At 49.0% G+C, this 18,760-nt stretch overlaps 2 protein-coding genes across 2 annotated transcripts; both read right to left on the reverse strand.

Annotated features, from left to right (window-relative positions):
- Nucleotides 1-539: 539 nt before the first annotated feature.
- irs4b (insulin receptor substrate 4b) lies at nt 540-9,082 on the reverse strand. Its single transcript, XM_085906169.1, has 2 exons — nt 4,911-9,082; nt 540-3,065 (listed from the first exon to the last, which is right to left on the reverse strand). The coding sequence occupies exons 1-2, from the start codon at nt 8,752-8,754 to the stop codon at nt 3,061-3,063; spliced, it is 3,849 nt and encodes a 1,282-aa protein (XP_085762295.1). The 5' UTR covers nt 8,755-9,082; the 3' UTR covers nt 540-3,060.
- Nucleotides 9,083-11,004: 1,922 nt separating this feature from the next.
- gc2 (guanylyl cyclase 2) lies at nt 11,005-18,665 on the reverse strand. The gene is made up of 24 exons (XM_085905424.1): nt 18,201-18,665; nt 17,709-18,026; nt 17,494-17,622; nt 16,953-17,132; nt 16,759-16,876; nt 16,377-16,678; nt 16,171-16,302; nt 15,998-16,101; nt 15,803-15,921; nt 15,647-15,731; nt 15,471-15,567; nt 15,094-15,210; nt 14,843-14,923; nt 14,595-14,771; nt 14,335-14,491; nt 14,123-14,272; nt 13,896-14,044; nt 13,278-13,441; nt 12,997-13,189; nt 12,755-12,929; nt 12,551-12,649; nt 12,370-12,464; nt 12,229-12,314; nt 11,005-11,597 (listed from the first exon to the last, which is right to left on the reverse strand). The coding sequence occupies exons 2-24, from the start codon at nt 18,000-18,002 to the stop codon at nt 11,474-11,476; spliced, it is 3,327 nt and encodes a 1,108-aa protein (XP_085761550.1). The 5' UTR covers nt 18,003-18,026; nt 18,201-18,665; the 3' UTR covers nt 11,005-11,473.
- Nucleotides 18,666-18,760: the final 95 nt, after the last annotated feature.

Raw genomic sequence — 18,760 nt, forward strand, 5'->3', positions numbered from 1 at the left:
ATTAGTCCACACCTCTAAAGGAGAACATCAAGATTGACAGCTCAAATGTCAGTTGTAAAACTGTCGCAAACCCAAAAAACGAGTGAGCACATGAATACGCTGTCAAGTTAGGAGTCAGTAAAGGAGAAAAAAAAACCTCCCAAAAATAAAAAATAATCTGTGACTGACATTCACAGTCCAAACGCACCCTAAAAATCGATATGTTAACACTAGACGGAAAAAAACAAAACACTTTTACTATATAGATAATTTGTTGATGTGAAAGAACTTTTTTTTTTTTAAGTTCTCTCAACTGAGTGGCTCGCATGTGCAAAAGTGGACTTTGGGATTGTTTTTGAAGGTTGAACTTTGGGACCTCGAGCAGGTCACCTGAGTTGGATAAACGGACCGCGATTGTCGGTCAAATTTCCGTTAAACGAGGAAAGAGGAGAAGGAGGGGGAAATAATAATAAAAAAAAAAAAAAAGATTTGAGCTTCGTTTGCATACGCAATTATTAGAAATGTTTACACTTGAATAAAGTGACGCAAACACAGGCGCGCAACATGAACATTTTTATTGCAATAGCTCTATGGAAAGCAAAGGTTGGAACAATATAAACATCACGTACGGCGGCGTGAAAAAAAAAGCCACAACTTCTCCTTATTTCCAGGAGAAACTGTGAGGTTGATTTTTTCCCCAAATGGAGGAGGTACGAAGGAGAAGCGTCTCCCCACTACTTTACTCTTTTCTGTAAGGCTAATATGAACAAACAGCATTCAAGTGGGAAAAGAACACAAGTAGCAGGAGGCGCGCCTCCAAACGGAGGACCACTAATCAATCAACTGTACTACACAGCAGCAAATTAACTGGAATATAGTTACAAAAAATAACCAATTTCTTAATACAAAAAAAAAATAAAATGCAAAATGCCACAAAAAAAATAAACCGGGCACGCATCACTTTGTGTGGACGTTGCTTGGATACCTTCCCGTTTTTTGGGCGTCAACTAAAATACAAATGGGGGGGGGGGACACATCGCTTGCATAAGGATGCAGTGAAGTCTTCTCAGACTACAAAATCAAACAAGTCCTAGCATGATTCTTTGCAGCCATTTCTGACCAGGAGGACACGCTCACGTGAGCTGGATTGCTTGTTCAGTCCGATCTGAGCTGGCCCAGTCTGAAATACTGTCATGTGATAGATAAACTGCTTAAATTAAAAATAAATAAGGTTGGCTATTGAATTGAAAAGACAAAAAAAAAGGAGAAATAGCACTCTTGCTATGTATTATAAAAAGGACCATGTCACAATAGCACAGCAAGTACACGGACCTTTGGGACCGTTCTGACCCGCCTTATTTTGAGACAGATCCACATATGCCGGGGGTGTCCAAACTTTTTGCTGAGTCCGACTTCCTGAAAAACCCTAAAAGCAATTTTGCATCACAGCAGGGGTCACGGACCGCTTTGAAACCGAGAGCTATGCTAAGGATGAGCACTTCTGAAAATATCGATTATTTAAATAATACTGTTGTTGTAAAAAAAAAAAAAAAAAAAGTAATGGCATTCATTTTTTGTTAAGACACAGTTCATGGTAACAATTTCTCAGAGAAATTTTGGCAAATGATGAATAAATATCAAAAAGCAACACTTGAATTCTAGAAATCTCAGCCAGTGGTTACATTTTCAAATGATCACTTCAGTCCCAGGTCAGCTATTTTTACAACAGAAGCTACTCAAGTGGAAGTTGGCGACCCCTGCTTTAGAGCTATTTTGCTTTTATTTTAGGAGCAAAAAAGTTTGGGATTTTCATGAAAGTCATTTGTTTTGTTTTTGGCACTTGTTTCTTGTATTCTTGCACTCTTGTACGCTGCTGTGACCAGAAAAACTCCCCGCTGTGCGATAAATAAAATTCTATCAATCAATCCATTTTTGAAGTGCCACTAGAAAATGGCCGCAAGTGGCCCCCGTACCGCAGTTTGGACACCACTGACATAGGTGGAAAAACTCGAAAAGACGGCCTCGCGTGTCCCTTCACATGCGCACAAAAAATACGAGTGACTTGGAGAATGGTGAACCAAAATAATCAGTCAATCGGTGTTGCATTTAAGCTCACAACGCCACATACGGATGCCGGAGCGCACCCAAAGGGGGCGGGGCTTCGGCTAACACTGCGTTTGATGCCCGTGTGTGTGTGCGTGTGTGTCTATGTCCACCTGCAGCCACAGCTCGGGTAACTGAAAACTTTTTCACATCACCCGGAAGCATGTTGCTGGGGAAGGATCCAAATTATCCGTGAGGTGGGTGGGGGGGGGGGGGGGTCACTCAGGGGGTCTACCCTGGGTGGCGTGAATAGTGTGTGTGCATCCCATGTGAGACTTTGTACCGTGCAACATGTGAGGTAAAATGGAAAATGTTTAAAAACAAGAAAGAGAACATCAACCTTTCAGTCATTTCATGATCACGCGCTAATTTCTCGGCTAGGCGAGGAGCTAAAAAAAAAAAAAAAAAATGTACCGGAACTATTTGAACCTCAAATAAATATGTGCAAGTGTACCAAAGGAAATTTTACTTCCTGTTAGGGAGCAGGAAGCCATTCTAGGTCAAGTGAACAAGCGCATCCCAAAAAAATAGATTATACTGTATATATACACATTCTCTACAACAACGCTCTCCACAACGTAATAACTGTACGGTACCATAGCGAGGGGAGGCTGGATGGGTTGAAAAAAAAAAAAAAAAAAATGAAAGCATAAAAATCAAGATTGTATCAAGACTGCCTCCCTTTTTAACACCATATGAGGAAGTCGAACCGCCTGCTCGCCGCGACGCGAGAGGGCAGCAAACACTGGCGCTTGACCAGAGACGCGAGTTTAAAAAAAAAACAAAAGAAGACAGTGAAGATTTGCATATAAAACAAGACAAATAAAACGTGACACAGTTCATATGAATGAAAAATATGCAAGCCTTTCTCTGTCATCTCTTCTGTGTCTTCTGCATCCAGAACAGATCATCTCAGTCCAGTTTTTTGTGTTTGTGGGGGAAGGGGGGGGGGGGCACCTCCTCCTGTGCCACTCCAGCTCAGTCTGTGAGGACACAAAAACAGGTTAGCCACGTCTTGGTGTGGTTTTGTTGCAGTGCAAGTGTTTGAAAAGCAAAATTCACAAGAGGAACTTTTTTTTTTTTTTTCGACTCTCCCAGTTTCACTTTCTCAACTTTGGCTGGGAACCCGTGCCCGGTGTGACCCCGGCGCAGCTGGGTTATTCCACCGAAAGCGCAGCTTTTGTACGACGACAATGCGAGCGGGACGCCACAATGCCGTCGCTTTGACAGGATGGAATGCCGGCAAGCCCGCCTGCGGCCGAGCGGCCCACTCGCGGAGACCGAGTTTCCTAAATCGTGATCAAACAAACGAACCAATTGGAGCCTTGTTCTTGCAGAAGTCCCAAAGTTAATCCAATTCTAGTTCAACAGCAAGGATAATGATTATTAAACAACAAATTAAAGATGTCAACTCCAAAATTTTCTTGACATAAATATGTTGTACGTGGCCTCATTAGTCGAAACAAGGCATTCTGACTAATATTGCGTTTGTGGATTACGATTTAAGGAGCAAAATTCTCCCATTTAAATCCATCTCAGGGGGGGGGGGGGGGGGGGCATTTTGCCCCTTGTTGTCGACTGAAAATGATATCACAGTTGGCAGGTCTCAGGTCACAACCAATCACGGTTCACCACATTTTTGAAGCTGAGACAAAGGCCGATGCCAACCTGTCGAATACTATACAATATATGGAAGAGGTGGAATCACACGTCGATGATTTGAGAGATCCTTCTAATGTCTAATGCCCCTTGAGAGCACTCCAAGTGGAAATGGAGGTCTTGTTACAAGCACGGCCGTAAACTCACATCAGCCTGGAAATAGATGTGTAAATATAGAAATCCGCCAGGCGCATAGGTTGCAACGCCAGAACAGAAAGGCCAGCCTCGTACGACTTTGGCGCTTGACGCCATGACACCCCTTGCCCGGCGCAATCCGCCAACCACCTTGGGTCACTCCACGCATAAAAAAAAAAAAAAAAAATTCAGATACAACATCGAAAGCAAAGGCCTTTGACCCCCGCTGTAAATGAAGCAGGTGTGCCGCCATCCCGTCGCGCATTCCTGAGAGATGATGGCCGCTGCGTTGCCTCGATACGCCGCCGCGATGACATCAAAGCGGCGGCCGCAGCGACTCGGCACGCTCGCGGTGACGGCTGCTAAACGCGCACACGAGTCAGCTGGTGCTCAAATGATCCTGACTCATGACCGCATGGGCACGTTTGCTGAGGAAGTGAGCTAAATTTGGGCAGCTAACCCAGCTTCCAAAAGGTGGATGTCTGACACCATTTTTCCCCACTGAGTATTGTACGAGTATTCACCGATACCGCAAACCGATACCTGAAACGTAAAATTCCATTTGATTTAACATAATGACAAAAAAACTGAGCAGTGAACTTTCTGAACTTAGTCGACGTTTCAATCTGCTGCCATGTAGCACCGACGAGGAAGTCTTACTAAATCAGATTTTTATTTTTGCCTTAAGTATCTGTGGCCTGTATCGGCAACCTCTGGGAGAACCGGATACCTTCACGTAAGCTTGGTATCGGCCCGATACCCGGTAACGATGCACGCACACGCGCAGGCACGCACACGACAGGGCTAGCAGGTCAGGATGGCTTCAAAACGTTCTCTGATCTTGACAAAGCTACGGACTGTCAAGAGCCAAAATAGAGCTTTTACATGTGGAGGAACAGCGAGTTGATAAAACAAAACTAATAATAGCACAGAACACAAAGGCTTATTTTTAGTTTGCGAAGAAAAAAAAAAAAAACCCTTCTATTCCCTCATTTCAAAATGTCTTTGTTTCATACAAAAGCAAATGTACTCACCCTTGGTCGTCGTGGAGACGCCTTCTGATTTGATTTCGAGACCAGCACGGGCAACGTTCTCTGGCACTACGGCGCTCTCGTTGACATCCGCGGACGCGTCCGTACGGCCCCAGTCATCTCTCACCTCCAGGGCGATGTAATTGAGGCCATTTTGGTATCCCACAGACATTCCGCCGGTCGTGGTGGGAGAGGACGCCGTGGTGCCGGTTGCCGTGGCCGGGCCTGATGAGAAAAGCTGGTCCGGGTCCCGGCGACTTTCCACCGACATCCACACGCTGTCGAAGGATGGCAGGCCTGCGCACCTGGAGGCGTGGCCTTCGGATGCGTGTGACCCATTTGAGGTGGCAGAGTCCGTCGGCATCGGGTGGCTCGCCGAAGATGAAGGCGTTGAATTGGAGGAGGAGGTGGAGGAGAAGGTTTCCGAGCTATGCCGCCTCCTGCCTTGAGGGTCGGCCCGGACTACCTTTGGTTCCGGGGGGTGCGCCGGTGTCCTTGCTGGGCTCCGTGCTGGGCTCCTTGGGGGCAAGGTGGGGGGTACGGGTGAGGCGGAGCCACCATGGCTATAGCATCCCTCCATCACGCAGAGATGTTGCAGCATGTCCGTAGGGCTCGTTTGAGTCCTTTCGCCCTTCTTGCTGTACGTCATTTTAGTGTATTCGTCGCCCGCTGACCTCCAGTGACCTCCGGCATGGACCCCGGGGGAGGCCCGTGCACCGGAATTACTAGCCAAGGGTCGGATATAGCTGGGCGGGTTCCAGGGGGCCACCAGGCTGGGTCTAGGTGACTGGCTCTTACCTAGATAGCCATCGCTGTCCTGATGGTCGTGACCCACTTCCATACTCATGTAGTCCTGACTGGTTTGGGGCAAGGGAGGGGTTCGACGGTGGTCGCTGGAGGCTTGGGTGGGGGCTTCATCCTTGCTGGGAAAAGGGTAGGCGGGAGGCTGCTGTTGGCGGGGGTAATGATCACCAAAGTCAATGTTAATATACTCCCCGGGACTCGAAGGCCTATTGGTCGGGATCCCGGCCGTGGGGACCGAGGTGGAGGTAACTGCGGATGAGGCGGAGGCCTCGCTGACTCGCAGCGGACCGTGGAAACTCCTCCTGCCTAAAGGCAGGCGGTTGGGTCTCACGACGCGCCCGTCAGTCACGGCGGCCGTGGTGTGGTGAGCTTCGTAAGGTGGGGGTGGGTGCGAGGGGGTGGAGGGGCAACCGCCGCCGCCGCCGGCCCTCCTCTCGGGTGCGGATGAGTGAGTCGCGCCGACCGAGGAGTGGACTGGCTTGCCGAGACAGGCCATCCGAACATAGTCGTCGCACTCCTTCTCGTCGCTCTCTCTGGTGGGGGCCTTGTAGGAGCGAGGGAGGGAGAAATAAGGGCTGAAAGACCTCCAGGCTTCGGCGCCATAGGACCCGCTGCTGCCATCCAGCTTGTGCCCAATAGCGCCGCCGCAGGACATGTCCATGTACGCCGCCGCGTTGGCGGGTCTCTCCGCTATGCTGTCACTTGCGCCGCTGTGGGGGGGGCTGAGGGAGGCCTGCACCGGGGAGGGAGAGCTGCCCCTGCATCCCGGGAGCATCATCATGTAGCCGTGAGCGTCGGCGGAGGACTGCGACTGGGGCTTGGCCGAGCGGGGAGCCAAATTTGGACTCTGAAACGGATGCGGTTGGGAAACGGGGTGAGAACCGGGATGCATGGGCATGTAGTCGGGAGGCGTGTCCCTCGGCGACGGAGCCACGCCGCACTGCATGGGCACGTAGCCGCTATCTTCCTTGGCGGAGGACGGCGGCGGGGGCGGCTGCGACGTCGAGGGCCGGCTCTGTTGGCTGTGCTCGGAACAGGAGCTGTCTGACGCGTCGGCCGATTCTTCTAAAGAAAAATTGGTTTGAGTCATTTTTTGATAAACGGCTACCCCGGGCCCGGCGCTTCTCCTCCTCCTTTGAGAAAAAAAGCGCTCGTCCTCTGTCGTCGACGTGCTCTCGTCTCGCGGCGTGTTGGCGCCGCTGCTGTTGCCGGAGCCGGCGCTGGTGCCAAACACCTCCCGGTTCCAGCCCACGGCCATGTAGTCAGTCAAGCAGTTCTCCTCTCGGATCGGCGGGGTGTTGCCCAGGGAATCGGGGGTGTTGCTGCGCACCCGGAAGTACCTGAAGTCCCCGGGGCTGGATCCGTACTCGTCGGACGAGTTGAAGCCGCCGTCGGACGGAGAGCCGCATATCGATGCGCTGGATGGCCGTGTGAGCGTGTCTGAGACAGAACCGTGGCCGCTGCTGGAGGACACGCTGACCGGGCTTGTGGTGAAAGGGTGGGAGACCGGAAGGGAGGCGGAGCGGGCGTGGTAAGTAGAGGCCGATGAACCGGGGACGGGCCGCACGTGGCGCCCGGCGCTCGTGCTGGCATTTCCCAGCACCGCGCCGGCGCTACCACCTATGTCCGCCTCGGCGCGGCCAAGATGGGGACGTCCCGAGTTAAGGTGGATCAGGCTTCCTGTCGTGGAACGAAACAGTCTGTTCATGGTGCCCTCCCCTTCGCTGGATGTGCGGAAGCGGTAACCGCTAGCGCCGGAGCTCTTGCTAGACGGCGGCGTTCCCACCACCGACTCCATCCTGGAACGCCGAGGTAGGCCCGTCTGGCTCGGCGGCAGGTTGCTAAGGTGCCGGTGCGTGGTGACAAACGGCAAAGGGTTGGAGCCCGATGACTGGCTCTTACTCCGAGGCCTGATCTCCACGTAGGCCTTCAGGGCCTTCATGGTGTTCAGAAGCGTCTCGTGCATTTTCTGGGCCACGACTGAGTCGTCCACCTGCATCCATATCTCCCCCGGCCCGATCGAGGAGAAGCGACCTACCTCGATGAAAAAGAAGCTTTCAGAGTTTCCGCAGCGCCTGATGTTCATCAGGTGCTGGTTCACGCAGGGGGTCTCAGAGTTCAACTTGATCAGGTGAAGGGTTTTGGACGAAAGGCATAAGCGATACAAGCCCGTGAGGTTTTTAGTTTGACCGAGTCCTTTGGGTTTGACATTCACATGCCACACCTCCTTGAAAACAGTGCCAGGGGTGACCGTACCATATCCATCGTCCAAATCGTCCGTAATCAAATGCCCCTTCCTGCCCTCGCTCATCAACTCGCTGATGGCCACGTACCAGTCCTCCTGGTCCTGCTCGTTTTCCGCCACAATAGCAAAGTACTCATCCTTGGTGTAAAGAGCAATGAGGTGTTTGTTTTTAGAGTCTGCTCTCTTGTTGACAGTGAAGCACTGGTAGAGGTAAATCACCCTCTTGGGTGAGGAAGGGCCCGCCGGTCCGGCTCCCCCGCGCAAGCTGCTCCGGAATTTCTTCTCATTGTCGTAGTACTCCAGCCGGCTGGGGCCCAGGTGGCTGGAGGCGCGAAGCACGAAGAAGCGCTTATGTCCGTGCTTTTGCTTGCGCAGGTAGCCACACTTTCGAATGTCGTCCACTGCGTCCGGCGGGTTTGACACGCCGCCAGCCTCGTACGCAAGGCCGCCGCTGGTGCTGCTGGTGCTGCTGGTGGTGGCAGTGGCGCCGTGCTCCACCGGGGACAACGATTTTCTACCCGGGGATTCGGCGACGTCCGCGGAGAGATGGTGAAGATGATGATGCGACGCCAGCTCGTAGTGATACGATTCAAGGTGGTGTTGGTAAGAGGGCGGCAACTGATGAGAACGACAGCCACCGCCACCGCCTCCGCTGCTGCTGTTAATTAACGGGGAAGGGGGTTCCCTGACCGAGCCGTCTACGTTTGCATCGGCAGATTTGGAGCCCACGTTCCTCTGCTGCGTCTCCAGCTTCAACTTCGTTGCCTTGCCTTCCGGGTAATTGGTGAAATTTGCCATTCGAATACGCAATCAAAGGTCACTTGACTTGCAAGCTAATCCAAGCGGACCACTACCCCATTCTTATGTCGGGAGACCAGCACTCAAGTCCGGTTAGGCCAGCTAATGCACGGCACAGATTGCACTATTCGCCGAGCGGTTGTTTGTTTTTGGAATCCATAAAGTGTCCCTTCGGTGTCGTACCAGCAAATAACTATTGCACTCGGCCTCGTTTTAAGAAATAAAGCCTACCGTGTGCAGCATGGCCACGTTCATCGTGTGTCTCCAGCTAGTTGTTAGCAAGTCGTTCTCCTCCGCCTGCACACAAGTCTCCGGGCCACAGCACAAACAACACGTGATCACCTACGTCAGGAATAACAGACCAGCTCAAAGTGCCTGAGGCGTTGTGTGATTGGTCAAATATTATGAGTGACACACGCTGACAGGCGTCTTGGCCAATTGTCAAAAGGACGATACGGCCTTGCGTCAATGGATCTGACCAATCACAGAAGCCAAGGTTGTTGTTTTATTTATTTTTTTACTGGGGTTAAAAATAGGCGTCAATTTGGAGGCTTGTTTCGAATGTGATGGGAATGTTGCCAGAGAGCTGCATATTTACATTTATCTTAAATTTATCCATCTTATTTGTTTATCTTATTTATCTTTTATCCATCAATATGAAATGAGGTTCAACCAGCGTTGGCGCTACACAGGTGGGCCAAAGACTCGTCAGAAATACGCATAGCCCCAGTTAAGCCCCTCCAGCTTTTTATTTGATACTCTAAAATATATTTACAAAATATTATCGCCTTATATAAATATTATAAATATTAAATATTATCGTCCCCTTCAGCTCCGTGAGAGAAACAAAATCCTGGAGCCGTGTCAAGATTCAACTATCACGCATTATCATTAACACGGGGTTGTCCCAGGTATGACTGACTTTACTTAATCCGTCTACCACCATCACATTACAATAAAATAAACCATAGCAGTTCAGATTAAATCTCAAACTAGATTTTTTTTTTAATAATAAGAAAAAATATACAAATAGGTAGACATGTTTTGCTGGTCAAACTTGCTTTGTTGATTAACCACTCAGAGGACAGAAAAATCTGGACGTTATTGTGGTAGGCAAGTTTGAAATCTGACTGAAGAAACAATCAGTCACATCTGAGCCAGGGCAGATTGGATGGACAGTGTCTTAAATTTGGGTTAAAAAAAAAAATCTGTACAATTGTGAATGCAGGGCATCCAAGAGAAACACTTTGCTGAGTTGTCTCATAGTCCACCTGAGTGGCGTTTAACTTTTTTTTATATGCTGCGTCCATGGTGAATAATGAACGATTTGACACAGTGGTAAGCCTTCTGAAACATCAGACGCATTTCAAAGGAAGATCTGTTTCGCTTACTCCTCCCACGAACTCCTTTGGTGAATGTCTTGGGAACAAGTGCACTTAATGTTACCCATAACCAACGCTTACAAGTGTGAAATTTGTTGAAGTAATGTCAACAGTGTATGAAGTCAACATAGCACTTCAACTGCTCTGATAAATCTAATTTAACAGGAGTTAAATTGCCCCAAGGAGGCGTCCCGGTCAGGTGGTCCATTTCTTTGGTCAATGTAGCAAACACTTGTCCTGGCGTCCTCTGCTGGTGACAATGGTGTACTGCAATAAGTGCTATTGTACCGCTAACAAACGAATAGAGCCAACAAAGCTAAAACACACACAAGAGAATCACAAAAGGATCGCATGCTTGCCTTTGTTCACGCTTTTAATTCAGGGCAAGCACAGGAGTAACACCGTCACTGTTGTTGGTGCTTCAGTTTGGGATTTATCTCAATTTTGGTTTGAATTTATGTTCCAATTACACCCAATTAGTCCAAAATTTGAGCAGCAGAGTTGGTGTTTTCTTTTGAAGCTCTGCCTTCTTTCCATCATTAAAAACAAAACAAAAAAAAATACGTTAATAATTTGATTTAAAATTAACCAATCACCGTAAAATGTGGAGCTGTATCTAATGAAGTGGCCAATGAGATGCCACGCATTACAGGAGAATAGTTGAAGTTAAACTTTTGGACTTATTATCTCCTGACATTTACAATAAAAAAATAAATTCTTATTGGAACCACATGGGATAAAAATCTCAAGTATAATCTGCAAAGGTAATCTCTCATCCCGCAACATACTCGTCACTATATGATATTCTATAAAATGCCCGCCCCGTGAACCAAGCAGTGTCAATGTAAATCCCCCCCCACCCGGTCCAAATAAAAACCTTGCACGTGCAAATGTTCAACAGCGCCATCTGCAGGAAGCACACACATATCGAGACACAAATGGGAGGATCAGCAAAGATAATCCTCAACACGAACAAATCTACAAGTGAAGCAAACCGTTTAGTATCAGCCGCTAAAGATCTTATCTGTAGTTTTGTTTTTTGTTTTTTTACATAAATTTCTGACGTGGCTTATATTTTGTCAGATCAAAATGAAATTTTTGATTCAGCACTTTTCCTTGTTTGCCAGAGGAAAGGCGATAAGCCGCATTCATCACTTGTTTGACTGTGTCTGCAGATCCCCGCTTTGCTGAGTCGTTCTTCTTCTATTCATAGCAGCGGACAAGACCGCGTGTCTCCTCAACTGGGTTGACGCTAATCCCAATTTTGGCCCGAGTGTTCACAGAGAAAAAACGTTTGACCCGGGAATCCAACCTGAGGTGCCACCACAGCCTCGCGCTTAGTGATGCGCCATCATGACGCTGCCGTCCTCGCACAGTTGTGTGACGACGCGGATGTGGGAGATCTTCCTCACCGCTTTGTACAACACCTGCTTCAGGTTCTTTGGCTCTTTGGCGGCCAGGCTGAAGAAGAGGAGGAACGACAATGCAATATAGTTAAATTAGCAAAGGCATCCATTTTTTAAATTTATATAAGAATTTTATGATGGAGTCAAAAGTGTTTTTTTTTTCAAGCGACAAAAAACTTTTTAACCTTGTAAAGGAGAAGAACTGAGTTTTGCCAGCAATCAATAATTGCAAAATTGTGATTTCCCTATGAAGGTTTGCCCAACTCACTGGCGGAGCTACATGGGGGGGGCCGCGGGGGCACTGACTCCCCCAGGTGCTAGAGCAGATAATGGGAATTTGATCCACATTTCTAAATCATGTTTTGGGTTTATTAAAAATAAAATAAATCAAACATGGCTAGCCCATGCCCCCCCTCCCCCAGGAACAAATCCTAGCTCTGCCAGTGGCCCAACTATCTTTGTGCCCATTCTCGAGCAAGCCAGTAATGTTATACATTTTGCGAATGCATAACATTACCTCAGTTTTTCTTCTTTGCAAGTTGTTCCTGTCGCTGCTTCTCGGCTTGCCGCTTCTTGTGCTGGGCTATCTCGGCCATCTGCAGCCCGTGGGCCATTTGCCTGATGGGACGAAGCGAACAGCGTGAACACGGAACGCGCACGCTTGTACGCAAGCATATCATTTTTACCTGGATTTGAGCTCCGGAGGTACAGGAAGAGGTTTGGTGAATCCGTCCCTCCCGACAAGCCAGTACGTCTCTTCCATTCCTTTCCCCTACAGGAGGAGAAGAAATAAGAAAATGGCACTCCATGAGGCGGGCGTGTCTCACCTTCACTTCCGTCCTTCCCCTCAGCTCCAGCTTGTAGCCCAGGTTGAGTTCACGTAGAACTTTGACCGTGTCGTGGTGTACGTGGATCCTGTAGGCTGTAACGGGCCGAATAAATACCAAAGCAAAAGCGAGGTATGGACAAAAAAAAACCCCCAAAAAAACGTGCGGCCGTGAAACTTACGCATGCCGGTGGACTCCATGCGAGAGGCGGTGTTCACCGTGTCGCCGAATAAACAGTAGCGCGGCATCGTGAGACCGACCACTCCCGCCACGCAGGGACCTAAAAGCATTCAAAACACACACAGTGTCGTCATGACAACATGAAGATAAACAACAGCCCCAACAAAGCACCATCAGGAATTCATTATTTTGTTTCTTCATCCACCTGTGTGCAGTCCGATGCGGATCCTGACGGGAACGTCGGGCATGTGCCTCATCTTGAAGGTTCCCACTGCGCTCAGGATGTCGAGGGACATGTTAGCAATTTCCGCCACGTGCCGGTTACCGTTAGGAACGGGCACGCCCGACGCCACCATGTAGGCGTCGCCAATCGTCTCCACCTGCGTGGAGGGTGCGTGAGAAGATCCTACCCAGGATGTTTTGGTTGACGGGGGGGGGGAGGGGCACCTTGTAAACGTCGTGGTTGCCGATGATGGCGTCAAAAAGCGTGTAGAGGCTGTTGAGCAGGTGGACCACCTCGATTGGCTCGCTGTTGGCCGAGATGGTGGTGAAGCCCACGATGTCGCTGAAGTAGAGAGACACGCTGTCGAAATACTCGGGCACCACCGTCCCGCCCATCTTCAGAGCTTCTGCCACGGATCTGCGGAGCGATGCAGAACCAGGATTGACAACATCAGGTTGGTCCGAATGTGTGCCGTGGTCGACGTTATGACCGTCCGCAGCCTCACGGAGGCAACATCTGCGTCAGGAGCTTCTCCGTCTTTTGCTTCTCGATCTCCAGCTCCTCGGTCCGCTCTCGGATCAGCTCCTCCAGGTTGGACGAGTACTGCTCCAGCATCCGCAGCATGGAGTCGATGATGTTGGTCTTTTTGCCCTTGTTGATGTCCTTGAACTTGAAGAGGCGTGACATCACATGAACCAGCGGCGCATTTGGTACTCAGCTCATCAGTACGACATTAATATCGGTCATTCTACGCGGAGGATAAAAAACGGTTGACCGTTTGTACACATTATATCGTAGAAATGATATTGTCATTCTGTGTTGCTCCATATTTTGTGTTCAATTAGTATCTTAAAGCGTTAAAGCTGCGCGACTTGGATGCTATTTAGCGTTAGCATTGTGCTAGCACACTGTTATGTGATTCTCTTTATGTTGAGTTTGCCGGTAAACTTCAACAGCTTTTATTAATTATTCACAAAGTGCGATTCTGAAGATAAAAGAATTACTACAAAATTAAGAAAACACACTGTTGGTACAGAAATGACGACAAATTGATGGAACAAATGTTGTCGTTCAGGTTGTAAAGGCTTGACAGTGTATAATTGTGGCAGTATGAAGAGCCTACCTTGTCAAATATCTCCTCGAACGTGGGTCTCTTCTCCGCCTGTTCGTTCCAGCACTGTTTCATCAGTTGGATGCACTCTAACGGAGCGCAGTCCAAACTAACCAGCGGGCGACACAAAGGCGGCGGCTTGCGCAGCTTCGTAATCACATCTAAAACAAAAAACAGAAAACAAAATGGATGCCCGGGCACCGGGTCGTATTATAGGAGCTCTTTTTGGGCTGTCCCACCTGCGGCCGACAGATCCAGCATGCAAAACGGAGGCCCTCGGATAACCACCTCCTGGGTGATGATGGCGAAGCTGTACACGTCGCCAGCCATCGTCCCGTGGAGGCCCGGCTGAGGGCCTCGGAGCAGTTCCGGAGCCGTCCACAGCAACTCTACCGAGCACGGCCGTTAGATTTGGAAGAATTTGTGAGGACGTCGTTGTGCGGTCTCTCACCGTCTGCAGGTGGTTCCACGTATGGGAACCTCTGAGCTTCCAGAACCTCATTGTAGCCGTAGTCTGTGATCTTCAGCACAAAGCGTCCGTCCACCACACAGTTGCGAGACTTCAGATGGGAGTGAGACACGCCGCAGTGGTGGAGGTACTTCATACCCTAGGAGAGGGAAGTAGTGGAAGGTGGTAGACTTGCAAATTGTGGTCTTTCTGAGGCACCATAGTGGCCAAACTTAGAGAAAACCGAACTTAGAGAAATGAACCTTGATCAAATCCAGGAGCAGGGAGGACTTGAACATCCAGTCTAGCTTGACGTCGTCATTCAGGAGCAAATCTTCCAGGCTTCCTCTAGAGCAGAACTCCGTCACGATGGCAAACACGCCGCAGTCGAGGAAGAAGCCCAGGAAAAGGTTGATGTTCTCGTGTCGCATGTCCTTCATCTGCGAGCGGATAGCGACGGCTCTTACAGTGTGATGCGAAAGCCGCGTTGTTTGATCGTTGGGTGTCCTACCAGCTCAAACAAGTCACTCGTTTTGGGGTTGATGCTGCTAAACGAGCCGTAGGGAAGTCTCTTGAGCCACGCCCAGTCCCCCTAGTGGGCACGTTCATTAATTACAGTCATGCCCCGACAGTCAGACACCTCACATTACCTCACAGATAGTCGGAAATTATAAAACGATGACGCCAATTCGCATAATACGTCACTATTAAGTGTTGAACCATTTTTTTTTTTTTAAACTATGCCGGGTGAATAACACTCACCTCAAAAATGACAACATTGGAGTTCTCATACGTGGCGGGTGATTGGATGGAGGACGTGACGCTGCATTCCGACACGCTCTTGGTGCAGCTGGCTCGGCTGTCCTCCACGTTCAGCTTCTGGAAAATGACTCTTTTCAGTTTTATTTCTTATTATAGAACATATTAATTATACCGTTTTGAAAGGGGGGCATTTGCATTCTAGAAACATGTACACATGTAATCACTGGCTCTGCGCCCCCCCCCCCCAAAAAAAAAAAATTCTAGCTCCGCCACTGGATCCAATAGTATCATCATAAAGTAGGAAACACTGCTCAGAACAATATTTGAGTTACACTGATCTACTTTATATACCCTAAATAAAAATAAAAAGACAAGACCTTGTTGCTGAGTGAGGGGTTGATAAAGGTAACATCCGCTAGAGTCAGCAGGATTTTGTTCGGACCCCTGAGCAGGCGAATCTGGTTGATGCGTCGCCTAGGCAACAAGAGACAGGGAAAAACGACATCTTTATTATCTTGTTTGCAAACAAAGCCCAACCCAGTGCCAGACTTACCGGACAAGGTAAATCAGTACGGCTGCTAGCACACAGGCGGCAACGGCTCCTAGCGCAATGCTAAAAGTGGAAAAAAGATCCACACCTGAAAAGAAAAGACACCAGTATCAGTCCCGATCTTTGACGGTCCTAACGCCAGAGCCTCAAGTGCCTCACCCCCTGAGCAGATGACCCCTGGGGTGAACCAGCACCGGAGGTCCCGTTCGGGTCCCGAGCCGCGAGGAAAGTGGATGTCTCGACCCAGGAAGTGCACCGAGTCGGCCTCCATGTCGAGTCTTAGGTGACAGGGAAACACATACTTGTCTAGTTCGGTGGTAGGAAGTAGTTTCCAAATTGAGACTCGTCAACAACCTGTGTGTCGGTGTCAGCTCACTAGTGAGTCCGTCTGTGTCCAGTACGATGTAGTCCAAGAAGACGTTTCCAGAAGCATCCGATTTCACGGGATGGCTAAAGCCCTGCGATAGCAATTAGGCAGCGGCTTTTGAAGCGCCGAACGGAAAAACGTTTGCGTTAGGCGAGCGTACCTCAAAACTGTGGTTGCGAACTTGCCCCGCGATATTCCCACCGGACATCCATTCCTCGGAGAGGACAACGCGCTGCACGGCGTGAGCGACGAGAACCACCGAGTTGTAGATAGTGCCGAAAAGAGGAGACACCTGCGGACACCGACTGATCAGGGATCTTCTTTCAAAGAAAATATTGAAACTCTTTAGTGTGTCTGTGTCATCACCTGCTGGGGTTTGATCGACCTCGCCAGCTCGCCTTTCTCCACGGCCTCCGCGTAAGCTTCCGTAAATGACACCCGGGGCGAGTCGACCGTGACGGTCAGCATGGCGTCGTAGGCCCGCAGCAGTTTGGGGTTGCTCCTTAACGCTGGGTAGCTCACATTCCGGAAGGGTAGGCTGTAGAGGAGCGTGTCGTAGGGCACCAGCACCAGGGAGCCGTCAATCATCCGCATGTCGTAGGCCGTCTCCAAAAGTTGCTTCTGAAGCTCGCCGCCGATCAACGCTGAGTGCATGCAGAGGATCACAACTAAGGGACAGCAAATAAGGTTAGAGGTCAAGTTCTCTTGAGCACAATACATAAAAATATTTAAAAAAAAGAAGATCCACCTCGAATTTCTCTCATTTTCCGAACTTTAGCCAGAGTCCTCCTGATGCCGTGTGGTGTGTTCTCCATAACGCTGACCAGTCTGACGGGCAGAGCGTGGGCCCGGAGGGATTCTGCGACCTACAACGCACACGCACGTTGTGAACATGACACGTGGAGCCCAAAATGTGATTTGAGTCACCATTTCTACTCTGACCTTTCTCGCCGTCTCCACCCAGATGTCATCCGAGGCAGAGATGATTCCGACGTGAGCCCATCTGAAGTACCTCATGATACGTGAAAGCACCCAGGTGGGCCTGGGCATGGAGCGGGCGAAGGTCGGGTGGCTCCAGACGCGATCCAACTCGTAGCCGACACAGGTCCATGAAAACAAAGCCTGAAGGAGGAATTAATTGAATTATAAACAAAACAGCAAATGATAAAAGTAGACTTCCAATCAAGACTGAATCAAATCAAATGAAAGTCTTTGCTACACTGGAACAACGGAATGTGTTGCTACCCACCTTGACCACCTGAGGGCAGTATAAAAGAGCTCTTCTCAGAGGATAAAGAATATCTGACTTTGGAGTAATGTTGGATTGAACTTCTAAATGTTATGAAAGTTATTTCTAAGTTCCTTCTAAGTTATTTTAGTGATTATATCCATTTCCTATTTTGTATTACTCTAGTGGATTCAAGACCAAGCTAGATCACTCATGTCCCAACAAATCAACAAACCCTACAAAAAGTCGACTCACTTTGTTCCAGCCTTTGCTCAGCATTGAGGCAGCATCGCAGTAACCCGGGTTCGCCGGTCCCACGTAAGCCGAGGCTTTGGTATGGAAAGTCACAAACTTCTCCAGACCTCTTGAGGTCTCACACGGCTCCTACGGAAACGGACATCCCATTAAGTCGTTCAACAAGACTTCTCTCAATCCCCAAGTTATTGCGAGCAAAGTAAGCAGGTGCTCACGTGCAGCACGGTGTAGTCAAAAGTGGCAGCGTAGGACAGCGAGGGGTCTTTGTTGATGCGGTTGACAGCCAGCTGTGCCGCCACATTGGGGAGGGCCTTGGCGAAGAAGGAGTCACATTCCCAGGGACCAACCACCCCGACACGAAATAAACCACCTAAGCCCGGCCAGGGCAGCGCGAACAGGCAGGCCAGGAGCAGCGGGAGGATCCTAACGGGAAGACCTCGGTGAGGTGATGAGGTGTTGTCCCGTGCCTGCTTCCATGTTGCTTGAGAGAGCAGACTCCGTCCTTGCATGGTGACGGTGATGAAATGTTCACGCTGGCACAATCAGATAAAGATGGATTAACTGACCACTTCATAACTGCTCGAAATATAATCCTTTATCTTGGGACCTTTTTTTTTTTAACATTACATTAACCTTAGAGTATCAAGTGTGCTGGAATATGACTTTTTATTTTCATCATAACAATCATTTAAAAGCAAGTTTCCTACCAGAGATTAAACGGACGTTCGCCTTGGTAACAATTCCGCCGGAGCAACACGTTCTGTTGATGTCGTCTCGGGGCATTTTCATGCACGTCCTCCAGCGTTCCCCAAACATTCAGCAAAGTCCCTGCAAGAGAAAAAAAAGTGTCTGCATGGTGGTCAAGTTCTCTGGTTGTGCGAGGTGACCTACCCGACAGATTAGATGCAATCCAATCATGACCCCTGCAGCATTAATTTGCATTGAACAACAGTGACGCCAATTTAGTCAACACATTTGCCCAATTAAATCGGACAAATTAAAAATAAATTAAAAAAGATATAAAAATAAATGTACTATTCATTACACTGAGGAATTGTTCACTCACCTCACCACAAGGTGGTGGTAACGCTCAGGTGTTTGTAACCTCATAGCCGTTGCTTGGCTTTCCACCCTCGGTATCCATAGCAACCATTTTCATAATGCAAGGGAACGAGTTTAAAAGACTGTCAGGAAATAATTGTTCGCTCATCTCACCACAAGCGGGTAGTAACGCTCACGTGTTTGTAACCATAGACCACTCGAGGTT

This window comes from Syngnathus leptorhynchus, chromosome 2 (assembly GCF_054491065.1).
Source record: "Syngnathus leptorhynchus isolate UIUO chromosome 2, UIUO_Slep, whole genome shotgun sequence".
Lineage (NCBI taxonomy): Eukaryota > Metazoa > Chordata > Actinopteri > Syngnathiformes > Syngnathidae > Syngnathus > Syngnathus leptorhynchus.